General features: G+C 42.9%; 1 protein-coding gene across 2 annotated transcripts; it reads left to right on the plus strand.

The window, feature by feature from the left end:
- Window positions 1-902: 902 nt before the first annotated feature.
- On the plus strand, window positions 903-16,448 carry ilf3b (interleukin enhancer binding factor 3b). Of its 2 annotated transcripts, XM_076265537.1 has the most exons (19): window positions 903-956; window positions 2,857-2,954; window positions 3,383-3,609; window positions 3,876-4,056; window positions 4,871-5,018; window positions 6,467-6,558; window positions 7,802-7,897; window positions 8,030-8,141; window positions 8,254-8,351; window positions 8,502-8,613; window positions 8,786-8,899; window positions 9,064-9,269; window positions 10,786-10,953; window positions 11,746-11,883; window positions 12,335-12,478; window positions 12,791-12,917; window positions 13,026-13,073; window positions 15,070-15,462; window positions 15,623-16,448. In XM_076265537.1, exons 2-19 carry the CDS (start codon window positions 2,952-2,954, stop codon window positions 15,745-15,747), a joined length of 2,532 nt encoding a protein of 843 aa, XP_076121652.1. In that variant the 5' UTR covers window positions 903-956; window positions 2,857-2,951; the 3' UTR covers window positions 15,748-16,448. The 2 variants fall into 2 exon arrangements, with proteins under 2 accessions (XP_076121652.1, XP_076121653.1); XM_076265538.1 differs by lacking the exons at window positions 15,070-15,462; window positions 15,623-16,448 and adding an exon at window positions 13,918-14,843.
- The last annotated feature ends 248 nt before the right edge of the window (window positions 16,449-16,696 follow it).

Here is a 16,696-nt window from a genome sequence, read left to right on the forward strand (position 1 = left end):
AGCCTTTCTTTCCTTCACAGAACCAAGGTTACATCCGTAACCCGTTTTTCTTTGTCAAGCTTTTGACTATGCTGCTACAGGCCTTTTGTGCCTTTTATTTTGTCTTTTTAATTATTCTTTATTTTTATATGATTCTACCTTGTGTTTTAAGTTTTCTTTTTATTATGATCTTTACCTTCTAACCTCCTAACTATTCTTTGACTATTGCCCTTATATGCTTTTATTTGCTTTATTACTGTTTACTTCTGTTTGTAAACCACATTACCTGTATGAAATGCGCTATCAATAAACTTGACTTGAGTTGACTTTTTTCAGTTAATGTGACACATATCTGATTATTTCATAAATGTGTGAACATATGTCACGTGAAATCTGACTATTTTAATTTTGGCACCTCCATGTCCTTCAGTCTGAACGGTCAAAACGAAATTCATGAGACTCACAAGAAAAAAGTTGATGGGGCATTTCCATAGTCTGTGCCACAGTTGCTGCAGCCTACTGTCAGCCAGTCGCAGTCTCTGCAAGGGTCTCTGTCAACCTGTAAAAAAAAAAGGTTGGCATGCAGTCTTTGATTGAAATAAGCTCCAAATGTTCTGAATTAATCTACTAAACCCCTCTTCTACTGCACTTTTTACCCCCCCCCCCCCCATTAATGCACTAATAGGCTGACACCAGACATAATTTCACTGCATTTCTTACTTCCAGTAACTATATGCATGTGACAATAAACTTCCTTGTATCCTTGTATCCTTGTAATTGAAGAAGATTGTATCTGAGCCAGAAAAGGTTGGTGATGAGGCTTTCCGATGGGAATCGAAAGATCTTACGCAATTGGTGGAGCTGTAGTCACATGGTAAATTCAGTCAATCTCATTGGTGTTCTGGGATACCCTCGTCTCTCACTCTGTTCGGCAAGGTTTTTTTTAAGCAGTCAAAAGAAGACCGTCGTAGATGCTGGTAAGTAAAAGGTCAATATTACCTAGGAAACGTTAACGGTACATATATTTTGTGTTGCTTTTACATGTTCATTGATGCACAAGAAATATACTTATAACTTTAACTGCAGCTATATGTCAATATACAAGGTGGTTATATGTAAATGCACTGCCTTTGTTTCAGTGCTCAGCTAGTCACCAAGCCCCATACAGACATTTATTAGCTATCGCTAGCCAAGTTAGCTCACTCACCAAGTGGATGATCTCGTGACTGCATTTGTATTATTTGTGAGAGGCATGCTAACTTTGCTATAAACAACTGCTGCGTTCGCACAATCGACTACGTCAATTATGTTTGACTCATTGGATTATGAAATTAGTGACCGAAAGTAACGATCCATAGTTTTCTAACATGGGGTTTCTAGGGTAAGTGGCAGTGTTGTCACGACCATTTTAATATACCCAACACGTAGGCTACTAACGAAGCCTCGCTAACGTTAGCTAGCTAACATTATGTTACCCAAATGGCCCTGTTGTTGATGGTGCACCTTCGTCCACACATTAATCAATCTGCACAACACATCACATAGATTCGGTTAGTTTACAAGCTGCATAAGTTTACTCAGATGGTTTGTGTAATACTAATGCTGGCAATTATAATTATTTAGAAGCGCATAGCGACGAGGTAACGTTAACATTAACGTTACAAACTAACCCCATTGGCACCAAGGCAACGCTACAGCTCAATGAACACGGTTTGAAATGGCGGATTGCGCTGTTAATATTTTATTTACTATTACTTAAAGTTAACGTTAATCTCATTCGTCGTTTTCTCCACCAACACGTGTTTGTCGGTCAGGAAAATTGATTTGCACGATAAGGCTTGCTAATGTTAGCTAGCAATCTTTCATTTAATTTGTGCGTTCTGTTGCTAGCAACCTGTAGCAGGAAACAGCTAACGTGTCGCTAGTAGTAAGCTAAGATTTCATTTACATTATCCAATGTATATCCTAGATATTAGACGAGAGTGGAGTTGGATTGTTCTCTCACTGAACATTGTAGCACTTGTAAATAAAGAAATCTGTAAGTTATGAAGAATAGTGACGACGAGTGATCGAATAACGTTAACAGCTCTGTGCCGAAGATTTCAGGTTGTCTGCCATTGTTATGGGCATGAGATTTCTGATACACGCACGAAGACTGCCCTACTGCAAGTGTTCTAACATCCAAATGCCTGCTTTATGAAATGACATGGCCCTTGTTTGTTTTTCATCAAAAAACTCAAGTGACGTGTCCCTTCATCTTCGGGAAGTGTCTTTGAGCGCATACGCTCCGAAATGTAGGCTTCTAACAAATGTAGGCTTGTAGGCGTTCAAAATCGCCTATGTTATTTTGGAAACCGCTTCTGGCTTCCTCTGAACCCCATAGATTTTTTTGGGTGAAAGCTATTTTAGATGGGATGTGCTGTGATGCCTAGGAAATCAATTCTTATAAAGATTGTGTTTCATAAGATGCGAATCACATCTCTGGAGTTTGGAAGCATGTCAATGAAGTGGTGAAACTTTTCACATTTTAGCATTTACAGTGTTTCCCAGAGAATCACGATTTAGTACAACCTGGAAAATCATTGTGTGGTGGTCAATGTTGATATTGTGGTGGGCCGCCACAAATAAGTCAATGTATGGGAAACACTGATTTATATGAATGAAAATGGTACACATTTACATGGCCAAATGGTACACAACGTCTCTATCATGATCTCAGTCGTTAGGCCAAAGGGCAGATTATTAATCTTGTTGTTTGATGCTAGTTTTTCCATTCCTGCCGGTTCAGAACTTTGTATTTGAATGTGCTTTTGTTGGTGTTTCAGACAGTTTTGCTGTATTGCTGTAAATAAGTGGTGCTGTTGGGTGTCTCAACAGGTCTTGAGCCAGCATTGCCAAGCTGCAAAAGAACATCTGCCAAAGTACATTTATCACTGCCATTCTGTACCTGTGGGTTGCCCTTCCAGGAAATCATGGTAAATGCTCTTGTTCTTTTTGTCCATATGCTGTTGACTTTAGTTAGAGATGCCGTAAAAAATACTGTAATCTGATTTGGTTTTGTTTGCAGTGTGGTTATTTGTTTGCAGCATCTTCTTATAAGCATTATAAGCTCACTACATAAATGCATTTATTTGACTAACAAGCCCCATCTGGCATCTGCACTGGAGTGCTATTTTGTCATAATCATTTGCCACAATCACCATCCTCTTTCTGAGCCTTACACGAGCATGGTTTTTTGTTTACCTTGTGGAAATATCAAGCCGTTTCTGCTTTTGCCTCAACCTTTTTGTAATCTTGTGTACCTACAATGGCAGTTTGAGAGCTACTTACACCACTGTTCCTCCCATTTACTCACTACGTGAATACTGCAGATTTTTAAAAAAGTTTCCTCCATCTCTTTCAGCCTCCCCTGCCACGCCATCGCTCCATGCGAATCTTTGTGAATGATGACCGGCACGTCATGGCCAAGCACTCGGCTGTGTATCCCACACAGGAGGAGCTGGAGGCCGTCCAGAACATGGTGTCCCACACGGAGCGGGCCCTCAAGGCCGTGTCCGACTGGCTGGACGAGCAGGAGCGCGTGGCTGCCAAGCCTAGCGGGGGAGAAGGAGACGGGGCAGACAAAGAGAGGTGAGGAGGGCGTCCAGGGGGAGGGCTGCAGAGGCATTAGTGTCTGACTTAGAAGGTCAGCGACGTGCAATGTATTTCCCGGTTCAGTGGATGACAGGCTGCTTCTTGTTATCTTTGGCTTCTAATTAAAAGCTTTCGCCCCATACCTGACTGACTGTGTGTAGATCTGTCTATTTAGTGAACCTTAATCTGCTGCCTCAGTATTGTCTTTCCAGCATTCTCTTTCCAGCCTAATGCTCATTCTTGGCTTCTCCCATGTTTTTTAGTGAGACAAAATCTGTGGAGCAGCCCACACGGTCTCTGCGTGGAGTCATGAGAGTCGGGCTGGTGGCCAAAGGCCTGCTTCTGAAGGGTGACCTGGACTTGGAGCTGGTCCTTCTGTGCAAAGACAAGCCGACCATCAACCTGCTCAAAAAAGTGTCAGACAACCTGGGAGTGCAACTGAAGGTATGGTAGTTGTTTGCATGTATGGAATGTGATGGTGTAGGCAACTTATGTATGTATGGTGAAATCATTTTGATGTTGCATTATTTTTGGCCCACGCATTATTGGAATCATTCCTGTTATCTTATTTTATAGAGTACCGAAGTGTGACGTTCCTTTTCCATGACTACAGTGTCACTAGATCTAAACAAACTTTTGAAGTGGCATCGACAGCATTGTATTTAGACATGTGGCATCGTTTCTACCTCATAAATTGCTTTTAAATGTAGGCTACAGCAGTTTAAACGTGTTTTACCTGCTAGGCAGCCGCTTAGCAACAAAACACGGATTCCCTGTCAGGTGTAATAGTAAGAAACAAAATCCCAGTGGATATTTCACGCCTTATCAAATGCTGGCGGCTGTTGAGAGTGACGTTTTTTGCGTAAAAAAAAATAAAGCCAATACACGTCCGTGAATTTAAGAATTTCTTTATGAAGTTATTTGCAGGTCTCTTTTACGGAAACCCTTGCTAAAATACGTCTGTAAAATAAGTCTGTAGTCACAAATTTGATTGTGTTGATATGACTATTTGTTGCAGTATGTGATTCCTACAGTGTAAAGAAAATTATACTAACGTCTTGAAATTCTTTAAATAGATTGAGAAAGCCACCGCTATGGGCAGCACTATGATTAGATCGGTTTGTTTAGATCCAGGGAAATTACTGCCTTGACAACGCTACGTCATGGCATCGGTACTCTATTGTGTTGCATGTGTTTGTGAGCACATACTGATTACACGGCCTCCATATTCCATCCTCTGCATTTCCTCTACGTTCAGCTGATCACAGAGGAGAAGTACGAGGTCACGGCATCCATTCGCGATGCCAGCATCGTCATCAAGAACTCCAAGGAGCAACCCCTCACCCTTACCATCCACCTGACGTCGCCTGTGGTGCGCGAAGAGGCCGAGAAACAGGCAGCCGGAGGTAGGAGTTCCTCTGGGTTTGAGGATGTGACGTGATGTCTATCTCAACCCTTCCTCCCCTAAAGGACAGGGGACAGGTGACCATGCTGAAACAGAGCAGAAGGGAGGACAGTAGACAGGGCGAGATCTAGAGCTTAGGCAGATATTGTTTATTGGGCCTTCAATGGAGCTAGGGGATGTGTAGGGACTGTGTTGAAATGAAAAGCTATTGCTATGTTTATAGCCCCACATGAAGTCTCGTAGTTCCATGTAATGTGATGTGCATTTCTGATGGCCCAATATACAGTATAGAAAGGCTCCAGGGACAGTGGTGTTCATGGAAAAAAAAAAAGAAATGTTCTTCTCTTTTCCCCCAAAGAATCGATTTAATGAAGGCTTACTGAGAAATGGGAAAAAAGGAAAAAAAAACACAGACTTGTTTGCATGTGTTTTTACAGTGAACGATAGTGGAACAGTTTGCATTGCAGCAAAAATGAGTTGCACAGGATTAAAGAAAGCGGTGTTGCTTAGACCTAACAAAAACTGCCTTTCAGTAGAATAAAAGGCAAAGTGGGTTATAGGTAACGCTAGGGGCTTAAGCTCTGCAAGGTGGACACATCACCTATTCAAGTAGCAATTTCACGGTTATACCCACGTTGACTTGTGCGTTTTATACCAGCAAGTTTTTATGGAAAGGGTAACGGATATTCTGCGACTTGAACAACTAGTTGGTCAAGGATAAACACAGCGATGAGGAGTGAACCTAGCCCTATCTGTAACCCTACACTCAGACGACCAGACGTCTAGTTATTCAAGCTGGGGCACCATCAATTTTGCTGCAGTGTGGACTTGTTTTAACCTTTTTGTGCATCTGATTATTGCTTCCCTGTGGTTCAAAATCTGATTCTCTCTGTCAAGCCTTCTAGTTTGTCAATTTTAGGGACGCTGGACCTTTGACCAACTGGACGATCTCTGTCTCGGAAGGGGCAAGGCAGTAGACCTGAGAAGGGACGAAGGGGAGGGGCTGTACCCCCTGTTGTTACATTTCGATAAGACGTTTTTGTCATTTTTTTTCTGACTTCCCTGCACTGAGAGTGAGTGTGTGGACATGCCTTAGATTCCCTCCATTAGACATCCACCCACTCCTGTGAACATACATGCATGCCATCTTAGTAAACAGTCAACTGCCTCCACTGCTTGCAGTGTGAAGACGGTCCCCACTCAGATTGATGGAACTTAACTAGTTCTCATCAGGTCTTTACCGGCTGGTGGGTTTTCCTTTTTCTTCTCATGTGTAGTCAGGACAACCCTGGAAGGGTCGTACCATTTTTGTTTTTTACTGCGGGGGAGCTCCCCCTCCCCTTCCCCCTGCTGCCTGTGGTTTGGGAAAATCTGCCTCTTCCCCCTGGCCGTGTGACAGAAACCCCTTGGTCAAACTGTACCTTGTCTTCTTATTCCACCTGCCAATAGAATCGCTAACAGTCAACGATCCCCCGGATGTTCTGGACAGGCAGAAATGCCTTACTGCCTTGGCGTCTCTTCGCCACGCCAAGTGGTTCCAGGTTTGCATCTTGTCTTTATTTGTCTTACTGTAGTTCTGAGTTTTATTTCACGCTGTGTGTTCGTTTGTTTTAAAACTGTGTGGTTTTTTCGTTTTCTTTTTCTTTTTAATGGAGTTCGCCACCTCCATTGCTATTTTCTTCTCACTGGATGTTTTCTTTAAATGTTGGAAACACTTAATGTTTCCCTCATGTAACCAACTTAATTGCTGTCTCACTCAAGCAAGAACATGATTTGCCTTGAGCTCAGTATGTCTAGCCAGTATAAATGCAGAAAATTCCCTAACATCTGGCTGGATCAGGTTTTCTTTTAAATTTAGTGTTCACCTGTATTTTGTACTGAATGGTAGGACTGATGTCTGGTGCAATATTTCTAATATAAGTTGTGATGTTTTCAGTGTTTCAAGGTGTCCTTTTTTTTGTTTATTTATTTATTTAGTTTTGTTTGTTTTTAATTAATACCCGCTTACCTTAGACATACCACCTATTTATTATTCATGCCATCTGATCATAGTCGAAAGGCAAGTGAACTAACGCTCTTGCTGCAGATGACATTGCTGTCGGTTGCCATTTGTAGTCCCGGAAAGTGTTGTTCTTTTCCTCTCTCACTCTTATTACTGGACATTCTAATGTTTCATCTCTGCGGCCTGTCCTTGTAGCGTCCGTAGCCACTCCTTCACCCCTCACCCCCGCTTGCTCTGGCTGCTTTCTGGTTGTCTGGCCGCTTTCTGTGTGCCTTCCTAAGGAATATTGCACCTTGTACAGTTTTCATTTCTTGTTTTAAAATGGGTTTGACACGTTGTTTTTAATCATGTCTTTTGGGTAGATGGAATTCAAGATAATTTGTTCAACAGGACATTTTATTTTGCACGTCAACAGAAAAGGAACGATTATGGACCTGGTGCCCTGATGAGTTGGCACTGTTGTTTTTTCCTTAAAGGGCATTATGGAAGAGCAAACATTCAAAGAACAAGACAAAATACAGATTAGTTCCTCTCACTGTAACCTGATCACCTTTGTGAATATTTAGTTTTCCCGTGAATGTAAATTTCCGTTTTTGCTTTCCTCATTGGTTTTGCAATTGCCACTGCAGAAAGGTGCATTAGCTTAAAATATCTGAAAACAAAATAGCAACTTCAGCAATAAATATTTTGTGCGATTTCAATTTTTCATTGAAGTGCCTGTTTGTGACTTCTTCTTTTTTAACGGCAGTGTGCCTTTGTTTGCCCCCTATCTGTTTTTCTAGGCCAGGGCCAACGGACTGCGCTCCTGTGTCATTGTCATCCGTATCCTGAGGGACCTTTGTGCACGTCTCCCAGTGTGGGCGCCTCTGCGCGGATGGGTGAGTGGCCACACAGAGCCCAACAGGCCTCTTGTCAGTTTTTTAATCATCATCATAAGGTGTGTGTTTGGTTTGCTTTTCCCTCACCGCTATGCCAAATTACACATAACTGTATGTGTTTCTCCTGGAAAGCCCTTAGAGCTCCTTTGTGAGAAAGCCATTGGCACAGGGAACCGTCCAATGGGAGCCGGCGAGGCTCTTAGGAGGGTATTGGAGTGCCTGGCTTATGGCATCCTGATGGCAGGTAAGCCCACACCCTCAGACAGGAAGGGAAGAAAGGGAACCAGGAACTATTGATCAGTAAACTATTTGGAAACAAAGCTCTCAGGTCTTTCACTTTTCATATTTTGTTCCAGATGGTTCTGGGATCTGTGACCCATGTGAAAAAGAGCTGACCGATGCTATTGGTCACATGGACCGCCAACAGAGGGAGGACATTACACAGAGTGCTCAGGTAAGCTTCAGCAGCTGGGTGGCTCTGAAGGCATATCTTCTTTCTGCACCTGGCAGTGCCACTGCCACTGTTCATATCAGCAACACGATTTGTTTATTATGTGAGGTGTGATCCCTGTAGGTGACCCCTCTCTGTTTTGTTGATTTGTAGCATGCGCTCAGGCTTTCAGCCTTTGGCCAGCTACACAAAGTCCTGGGCATGGATCCCCTGCCCTCGAAGATGCCCAAGAAACCCAAGAGTGACACCCCCATTGACTACACAGGTACGATTTACAAAATGATCTAGTATTCCTAATGTTCTGAAAGGTTTTTGTTTTGATGATTTAATTAATCTGTTGCCTAGATAACCCTGTAGGAAAGTGGCAAATTATTATGAGTGGTTTAACTTGAGTCCTGTTGAAAATCAAGATTGGTATGCATAATCTGCACCTGCAGTTCAGATCCCTCCCAGCACGGCCTACGCCCCTCCCATGAAACGCCCAATCGAGGAGGAAGAGACCAACGATGACAAGAGCCCCAACAAGAAGAAAAAGAAGCTACAGAAGAAATGTGAGTTCACCTGGCTCACTTGTTCCATGACTTCAGACGTCCTCTCATCCCTCATTCTGGAAAATAGTTTCACCTCGGTTCTGAAAAGGACAAATAAATAAATTAATCAACAAAATGAAACAAACTGTAAGATTTCTCATGTGATCCCCTTGTGTCCGCCGCAGCTCCTGAGGAGAAGGCAGAACCTCCACAGGCCATGAATGCACTCATGCGTCTGAACCAGCTGAAGCCGGGGCTGCAGTACAAGCTCATCTCCCAGACGGGGCCCGTGCACGTACCAGTGTTCACCATGGCCGTGGAGGTGGATGGGAAAACATTTGAGGCCTCCGGTCCATCCAAACGCACTGCCAAACTGCATGTGGCTGTCAAGGTGAGAGAGGGTGTTCTGCTGGGCCTCTGCTGTACAGGTTCCTAGTCTATCCACAGAAGAACTTGCATGCATTCAGACTTAAGGAGCAGAGAAATAAAGTGCATTCCTTTTCTCATCACTGGTTTCATGGTTGCAACTACTTTAATCCAGTTTTATGATTCAATCATCGATACATTTTACATGGCCATTCAAACGTCACTTTATCGAAAGTTCTGTGTTTCTGGCCATTTTACCTTTAATTCAAACCCACAATAGCTGATGCCCCAGATTCTCAACTTGTTTAAAGGACAGTTAGATTACTTTTTAAACTAGGGCAAAAGTTTCCAGATGTGCTAACAGAATTGCAAAATGGTTTTCTAATGATCTGTTAGCATTTTAAAATAATAAACTGTTATTGGCAAACACAATGTTCCATTGGAACAAAGGAAGGATGGTTGCTGATAATGGATTTCTGTACGATTACGTAGATATTACATTATTTTAGCAAGAGATGGCTCATTTGTAGTCATTTAGAACAATAAAGGAAAGATCCGGAGTCAAAACAAACTGGGATCTATTTACAGATGATGACGAGTTTTAAACTTTAGTTTGGGAGCAAAATTACATTAATCAGAGGAGTTTTGGGCTAGACGACCGCTGATTGCATTAGCAACAAAATGATTTATAGCCTGTAGCAGCTGGAAGGGAGCCACGAGAAAATAAATCGCTATTATCAAACCTGCAGACAAGGCTCAGGATAGCCTTACACTTTGGTGGTAGCGTGGATAGGATCCCTACAGACAAACCAAATTATTGTTAACTTTGAAAGTGTACAGAAAGGTTGTAACAGGGCCTGTTTCTGAAGGCAGCGCATTGCCTTACTTCGTGTTCCAGTAGAGTGAAATCAGTGGGCGCGTTCGACTTCTTCCAGCATTGTGGAGATCTGGCTGAATGTGATGCATGTTTGTATTGTAAGATTCAGCCAGATCTGTGCAGCATTGTAAGAAGTCAACGTGCCCACTGATTTGATATTACCGGAACACGAAGTAAGGGAATTCTGCCTTCAGAAACAGCCCTTGTTATAACCTCTCTTTACACTATCAAACTTTACAATACTTAATTTTGTCTGCAGGAACCCTATCCACCCTATACCACCAAAGTGTAAGGCTATTTTGAGCCTTGTCAGTGATTTTGACATGATTTTTATTTTGACGTGGCTCCATGCCCGCTGCAACAGGCTGATGTTGCCGATGCAAACACTCACAACTACTCAGATGATCATCATTTTCCTCCTAAATAAAAGTGTGAGATGGTTATCATCCATAAATAGACCCCAGGTTGTTTTAACTCTGAATCTTTCTTTAAAGTGTCTATACTACATCACTGCATTAATTTGGTTATTTAAGTTATTAAAATGGGGGGGGGGGGGGGCAGGGGCAAAAGAAAACACATTTTTCCCATGAAAACAAAGACATTTTCTAAGTGCCACCAAACTTCTGAGTGGTGGTGTAATTGAACTCTGGCTATTCCCCTACAGGTCCTGCAGGATATGGGTCTGCCAACAGGCGCAGAGCAGAAGGCAGCTGAGCCGGTGAAGACTGAGGAGACGGCCATCAGCGAGGAAGACACGAAACCTGTGGCCACCCCAGCCGAGGCCGACACTGCCACTGCGACAGCCAAGACAGAGGCCACAGATACTGCTGAGGTAAGGCCGGGAGCTGACCTCTGGAGCGTCCCATTACTGCCTTGGACCCTCTCCCGGGACGTCTCAGGTTTCAGGCTTTTTTGAGCTTGGACATTCAGTGATGCTTGGAGCCCTCTGCACAACTGCTAGCCTGTCCTTGTCTAACCTTCCGACTCTGTTAATATCTTTGGACTACCTTTGCTGGACTTTTTGATTCAGAAGTGCCATGTGTTCAAGCTTTTGGTTTGACTGGCCCTTACAGTATTAATAGTTGTTAAAGATCATGGCAGATCCTGTTGTCTAATATAAGGGCCTAAGTTCACTGGGGTTGCTTCAAAGAGGCTAGAGCCCCTTTCATGCAAGAGCAGGCACTGCCGAGTGTCCTTTTCAGGACAAGTGATATTGGGAAGTCATGCAACAGGGTGATTTAACCAAGTAAGGCAGTTTAATACCTAATGTCCTTTATCACCCAGAGAGAAGTAGTACTCTTTTCTTATTGGCTGGTAGGGTGGCTATTAATTCTAAATAACGGGACACCTTTTGAAGTAGATCTGGTAAAGAAAAGTTTAATCACCGTTCCATATCAATGCTCCTGAACAAGTCGGCTTCTTTTTAAACTGAACCGCTTGTTTCTAATGCGTGCTATAAAGGCATGACTATTGCCTACAGTGGCAACTAGTTTCTTTGCCTCCACCTCACCTAATGTGGGTATCTGATGAGTGTTTTTTCTGTGTCTCTCTGCGAACAAATGCTTGTTTTGGGCATCCTGTTTGAACATGTTTTTTTTTTTCATGTCTACCCTCTTCATAACAGAGTGCCAGACAGCAGGGCCCCATCCTGACCAAGCATGGTAAGAACCCTGTGATGGAGCTCAACGAGAAGCGCCGTGGCCTCAAGTACGAGCTTATCTCCGAGACGGGCGGAAGCCACGATAAGCGCTTTGTCATGGAGGTAAATCTTACTCTCCATTTCTCTATCTTCCTTCTATTCCAACCATGAACTTTGTCTCTTATTCACCTTGTGTATCTGTGAACTTTCCCTCTGCCAATCGGACAGTATTTATGTTGTCTTCTGTAGCCTCGTATTCTGCTTTGTGTCTCTTCACCTTCTGTCGTTTGTGTCTCTTCACCTTCTGTCGTTTGTGTCTCTTCACCTTCTGTCGTTTGTGTCTCTTCACCTTCTGTCGTTTGTGTCTCTTCACCTTCTGTCGTTTGTGTCTCTTCACCTTCTGTCGTTTGTGTCTCAGCCACAGATTTACTGCATGCATTCTCCACTTCCCCTTTGTTTGACGTTAATTTGCTATTTCCTTTATCTCCTACACTCTCACATCACTTGCTTTTTGACTTCTATAACCAGTGTTGGACTTGTGTATATAGCTGACGATCTGTTGCTGGTTCTGCAGGTGGAGATTGACGGACAGAAGTTTCAGGGCTCCGGCTCCAATAAGAAGGTGGCCAAGGCGTATGCTGCCCTGGCTGCCCTCGAGAGGCTCTTCCCTGAGGGCTCCATCTCCGAAGTGACCAAAAAGAAGAAGCTCCCCACCATGGTGAGTCGTTTGTCTCTCTCTCTCTCTCTCTCTCTCTTTCTCTCTCTCTCTTTCTCACTCACTCACTCACACACACACACACACACACACACACACCCACCCACCCACCCCTCTCTTTGGAGTGTGTCAGGATTTAGCAAAATCCGCATGAGTTGCTTAGCCAGGCTGTCACTGATCAGATATTGTATGTCTGTTATCTTGTCCACACTGCGGTTTAATTATTTCTTTTTTTTGTCAAGATTTGAGCTAATCTACTTACCCCTTTGATAAGTGTAGCGAGAGACTTGAGAGTATTGATTTGTTCCAACGCAGCATGCTCAAGGTTTCGGCATGATGGGCGGACCCCCAGCTGACGCCGCTGCCAATCCCAGAGGCAGAGGGAGGGGGAGAGGCAGGGGGCGGGGCAGAGGTTTTAATAATGGCGGTGGCTATAATCAAGGTAAAGCATCTCTTGCATATTTATGCCTCTGATATTAATCATTCTTAAATTTCCTGAAATATGTTCTATGTACTGCCATTATTTTCAATTGTAATGTTTTTTCTCTAGGTGGTTATGGAACATATGGATATGGAAACAATGCGAACTCGGGATATAGTGAGTATTTCTGTTAAGTCTCCCCTACCGTCAACTCCTAGATGTTTGGCCACTAAAAACAAGCTTTTCAGTTTTGTTGAAATGTCCAAAATCAACAGTTTTTTGTAAAAAAAAAGAAGTTTTTACTGATATCTCTTTTCCTTTAGATGTATTCAGATTTATCTTGACATTTATTTAGTCAATATACCATTCCCTTTATTGGTTAGTTAGCCATGTCCATTTTTACATGCGGTCTTGGGAAAAACCTCAAGTACTTTTCAAAAATATTTAATACATGTTAATACAACTAGGATGTGTTTTATACAGTCTGTTGTTAACATCTGTGAAGAGTGCCAAAGATTTTGGAGGTGGCTCTGTTCTCCAAAAGCGTCTTGACAGTTCCTTCATTCCAAAATAAATAAATTAAGTTCTCAAAAACGTGACCATCACCAGCGACACACTAAAAATACTGAGGCACTGATGTAGAGAGTGTGTGTATATTGAATGTATGCATACATTTAACAAGGACATTCTGTGCTACATTTCTTTGCGACGATTTTAAATTTCTCTGCTTTGTGAAGCCATGGGACTTGGATGACCACCTATATAAAAAAAAGTGTTCTTTGCTGAAAATGAGGCCCTCCCCCCCCTTCAACCTCTCAGTAGCATGTTCTGAGGACACCTTCATGGGGTGACAGGAGCAGAGAAATCTAAAACTGCCTTTTATGTCAAATGTCAAGAAATTGACGCAAATGGAAAAAAAAAAGATGGACCACTAATTGAAATAACTGGCATATGCCATTTCTGGATGGCGGCAGGCAAAACCATCTAATATTTTCCTTCTCTGCTCTGTCTTACTCTTTAGGTGACTTTGTCTCAGACTGCTATGGCTACCACGAGTTTGCAACATAAAGCATACATGTGTATACACACACACATACATACACACACACACACACAGACGAGCACACACTCACACATACACGCACACATGCACACACGCTCACACATACACACACCCACCCATACGCACGCACGCAAGATAAAGGATGGGAGTGTCTGTAGCATTCAGCAATATGAACTCCCTCTTTACGTGTCACCCATGGACTCAGAACTCCCTCTCCTCAGAACTGCCTTTCCGAGTACCTCATTTGCGCCTGAACCTCTCTCCTCTTTTCCAAATCCCATTCTCCTATGGATGAAAACTGCCTCCCTAAATTTGCCTTCACCAGCCCAAACAAACTGAAGGACTTGAGAAACCTATAAACCTGTGGTCTACTCTAAGCTGCTGCCCCTGTCAGTTACATGGGACCAAAGCACCAGAGCCATCTGATTCGCTGAAGGATGGTGACTGACAGGACGACGCCCCTCCGCCCACCCAAAGGATGCCTTTGTGGGAGAACTTTCTAATCATGTGAATGGATTATAGTTGGAGTCTATACCTACACGTCTGCCACAGAAAGAGAAATGCACCTGTAAACGTTACTTTCCTTATTTGAACCCAGACACCTTTTTGAAAACATGAATTTATCCACAGCCTTCACACCTATAATGTTTTCACTGCATTGCTTGTTTTTTAAATTTTAATGTTTCAATCATGGTTCGTACATCAAGTACTGGTATTTTAAACTGAAGAAATATGTATTTGTTGCCACCTGTACTGTAATATTTGCATTGGCCTGGCGCTGTCTTGCACTGAGATTGTAAAAGATCAAGAGTCTTTTTGTATGTCCATTTTTTTTTTTTTCTTTTTTAAAAAATAATAATAATAATAAATGTCCCTCCGAAACATTTGATACCTTGTGTTACATTTTTCCTCCCCCAACTGTGCATTTTAGGGATGTGATTTTTTGTCTATTTTGGAAGGTTTTGTAAGGTGTTCTGAAACGATTGTGCTTGTTTTAGATATTTTTATTGTAACATGTTATTTTGAACGTCATGACTATTTTCTGCAGTAGACTGTGGCTGTTGGTTCAGTGTTTGTACCTGTATATTTACCTATTCTGTTGCTTTACAGCTGATTACTACAACAATGGAGGAGCCAATGGCGGTGGCTCCACTTCAGGAGGAGGGAGCCCAGGAGTCAATCAGAGTGGAGCAGGCAGCTATAGCTCCTACTACTCATCTGACTCCAGTTACACACCCACACCACCCCCCTCTAAGCCTCCTGGCAAGAAGCCCCCTATGCATCCAGGGGGCAAACCTCCCGGAGCTGCCCCAGGGAACTACCAGGCTACCCCTCCTCCACCGGGGCAGGGGGGTTATGGCACATATGGACAAGGCTACGGCCAGGGCAAAAAGAACTTCAGCCAGGCCTCAGGAGGGACACCGGGGGCATACTCTAATTACAGTACTGCCTACCCCAGCCAGGTCACCGGAGGTGCTGGGGGACAAGACTACAGTTATGAGGGTGAGCATTAAATAGGGAAGACTTGACCATGTCTGCTATGTTGTTCTTAAATCACACCGACAATTGTTTAATTTGAGCCCACTGTGATATTCTGTACATATTATAAAGTTGTGTTTCCAATTACATTATTTTCATTGGTTTCTAATGTCTTTTTTTGCAGGATATGGTGGCCAGTCAAGTTACAGTACACAGGGAGGACAGAGTTATGGTGCTAACCCAGCCCCTTACCACAACCCTGTGGGCTATGGCCGTGGGGACCCCAATGTGAACTATCAGTATAGATAAACTGACCCCACCCTCACCCCCACCCCCCTCCCTTTAGTCCTTCCCTTCACTCTGTTTCTACCCCCTTCCCTCAGTGGCAACAGTAGCAGTGACCCCCTCATGGTGCCCGACTCTCAGATACATCGTGTTGGAGCTCAGCTCGTTCACAAAGGGGGCTAGAACTCGGAAGTGAGTTGGAGGGTAAAATAGTCTCTTTCTGTGTTTTGATCTTATTTTTTTATTTTCCTTTTTTTAATTTTTAAATCAGTGCAAGCCTGTGAACTGCCCATCTTAACAAGTGAACATCACCCATCACATGCATGTTGTGACCTCATGTTTGTAACGTGACCTTTTGCTGATGGCGTCTGTTAGTGTCCTGTTGAATGGGCCAAACCTCTCAGTCTCCCATGGTGTTTGTACCCACTGTCAGAGAGTTTTATTGCAGCATTTCTCCCTCTTTTTAGGTTTTTAAGTTTGGGTCTACCTTTTTTTCCTATAACCCAATGTGAGCCTTGGCTCATTCCTTCATGAAATAATTTGCACGAGTATCGGTTCCTTAGTGTTACCAGCACATGCAAGGTATTCTTTTTCCAAGCAAATCATTTCAAACTGACCTTATTTAAGTAACAGGTCAAAAGTAGCATTCAGTGTGTTTGGGAGGGATGTGTTTTCTCAAATGTTGAATGTGAATTTATATGAAATAAAATTTTATTTTGAAGGAAGGGTGCTGTTCATCACTTGACATTTCATTGCACCTCATCCACACTCCTTAATACGTCCACATTTATTAAGCAAATTAATTGTCTGTAGCGGTTCTAATTCCTTATATAGTCCTGTGTATAAAGACAGTCATGTTCTGAGCCCTTTTAGATGAATATGAAAGGCTCATGTGCACATTTACAGGTAATCTGTCATTCTTTTCGTGACCCATGAGGCTGCTCTTGGATGGTAATTAATTACATTGTGCACA

This window comes from Alosa pseudoharengus, unplaced genomic scaffold (genome assembly GCF_046254945.1).
Source record: "Alosa pseudoharengus isolate Yale_2024_CS ecotype anadromous, Long Island Sound unplaced genomic scaffold, YU_APseudo_1.1 YU_APseudo_1.1_scf_4, whole genome shotgun sequence".
NCBI lineage: Eukaryota > Metazoa > Chordata > Actinopteri > Clupeiformes > Clupeidae > Alosa > Alosa pseudoharengus.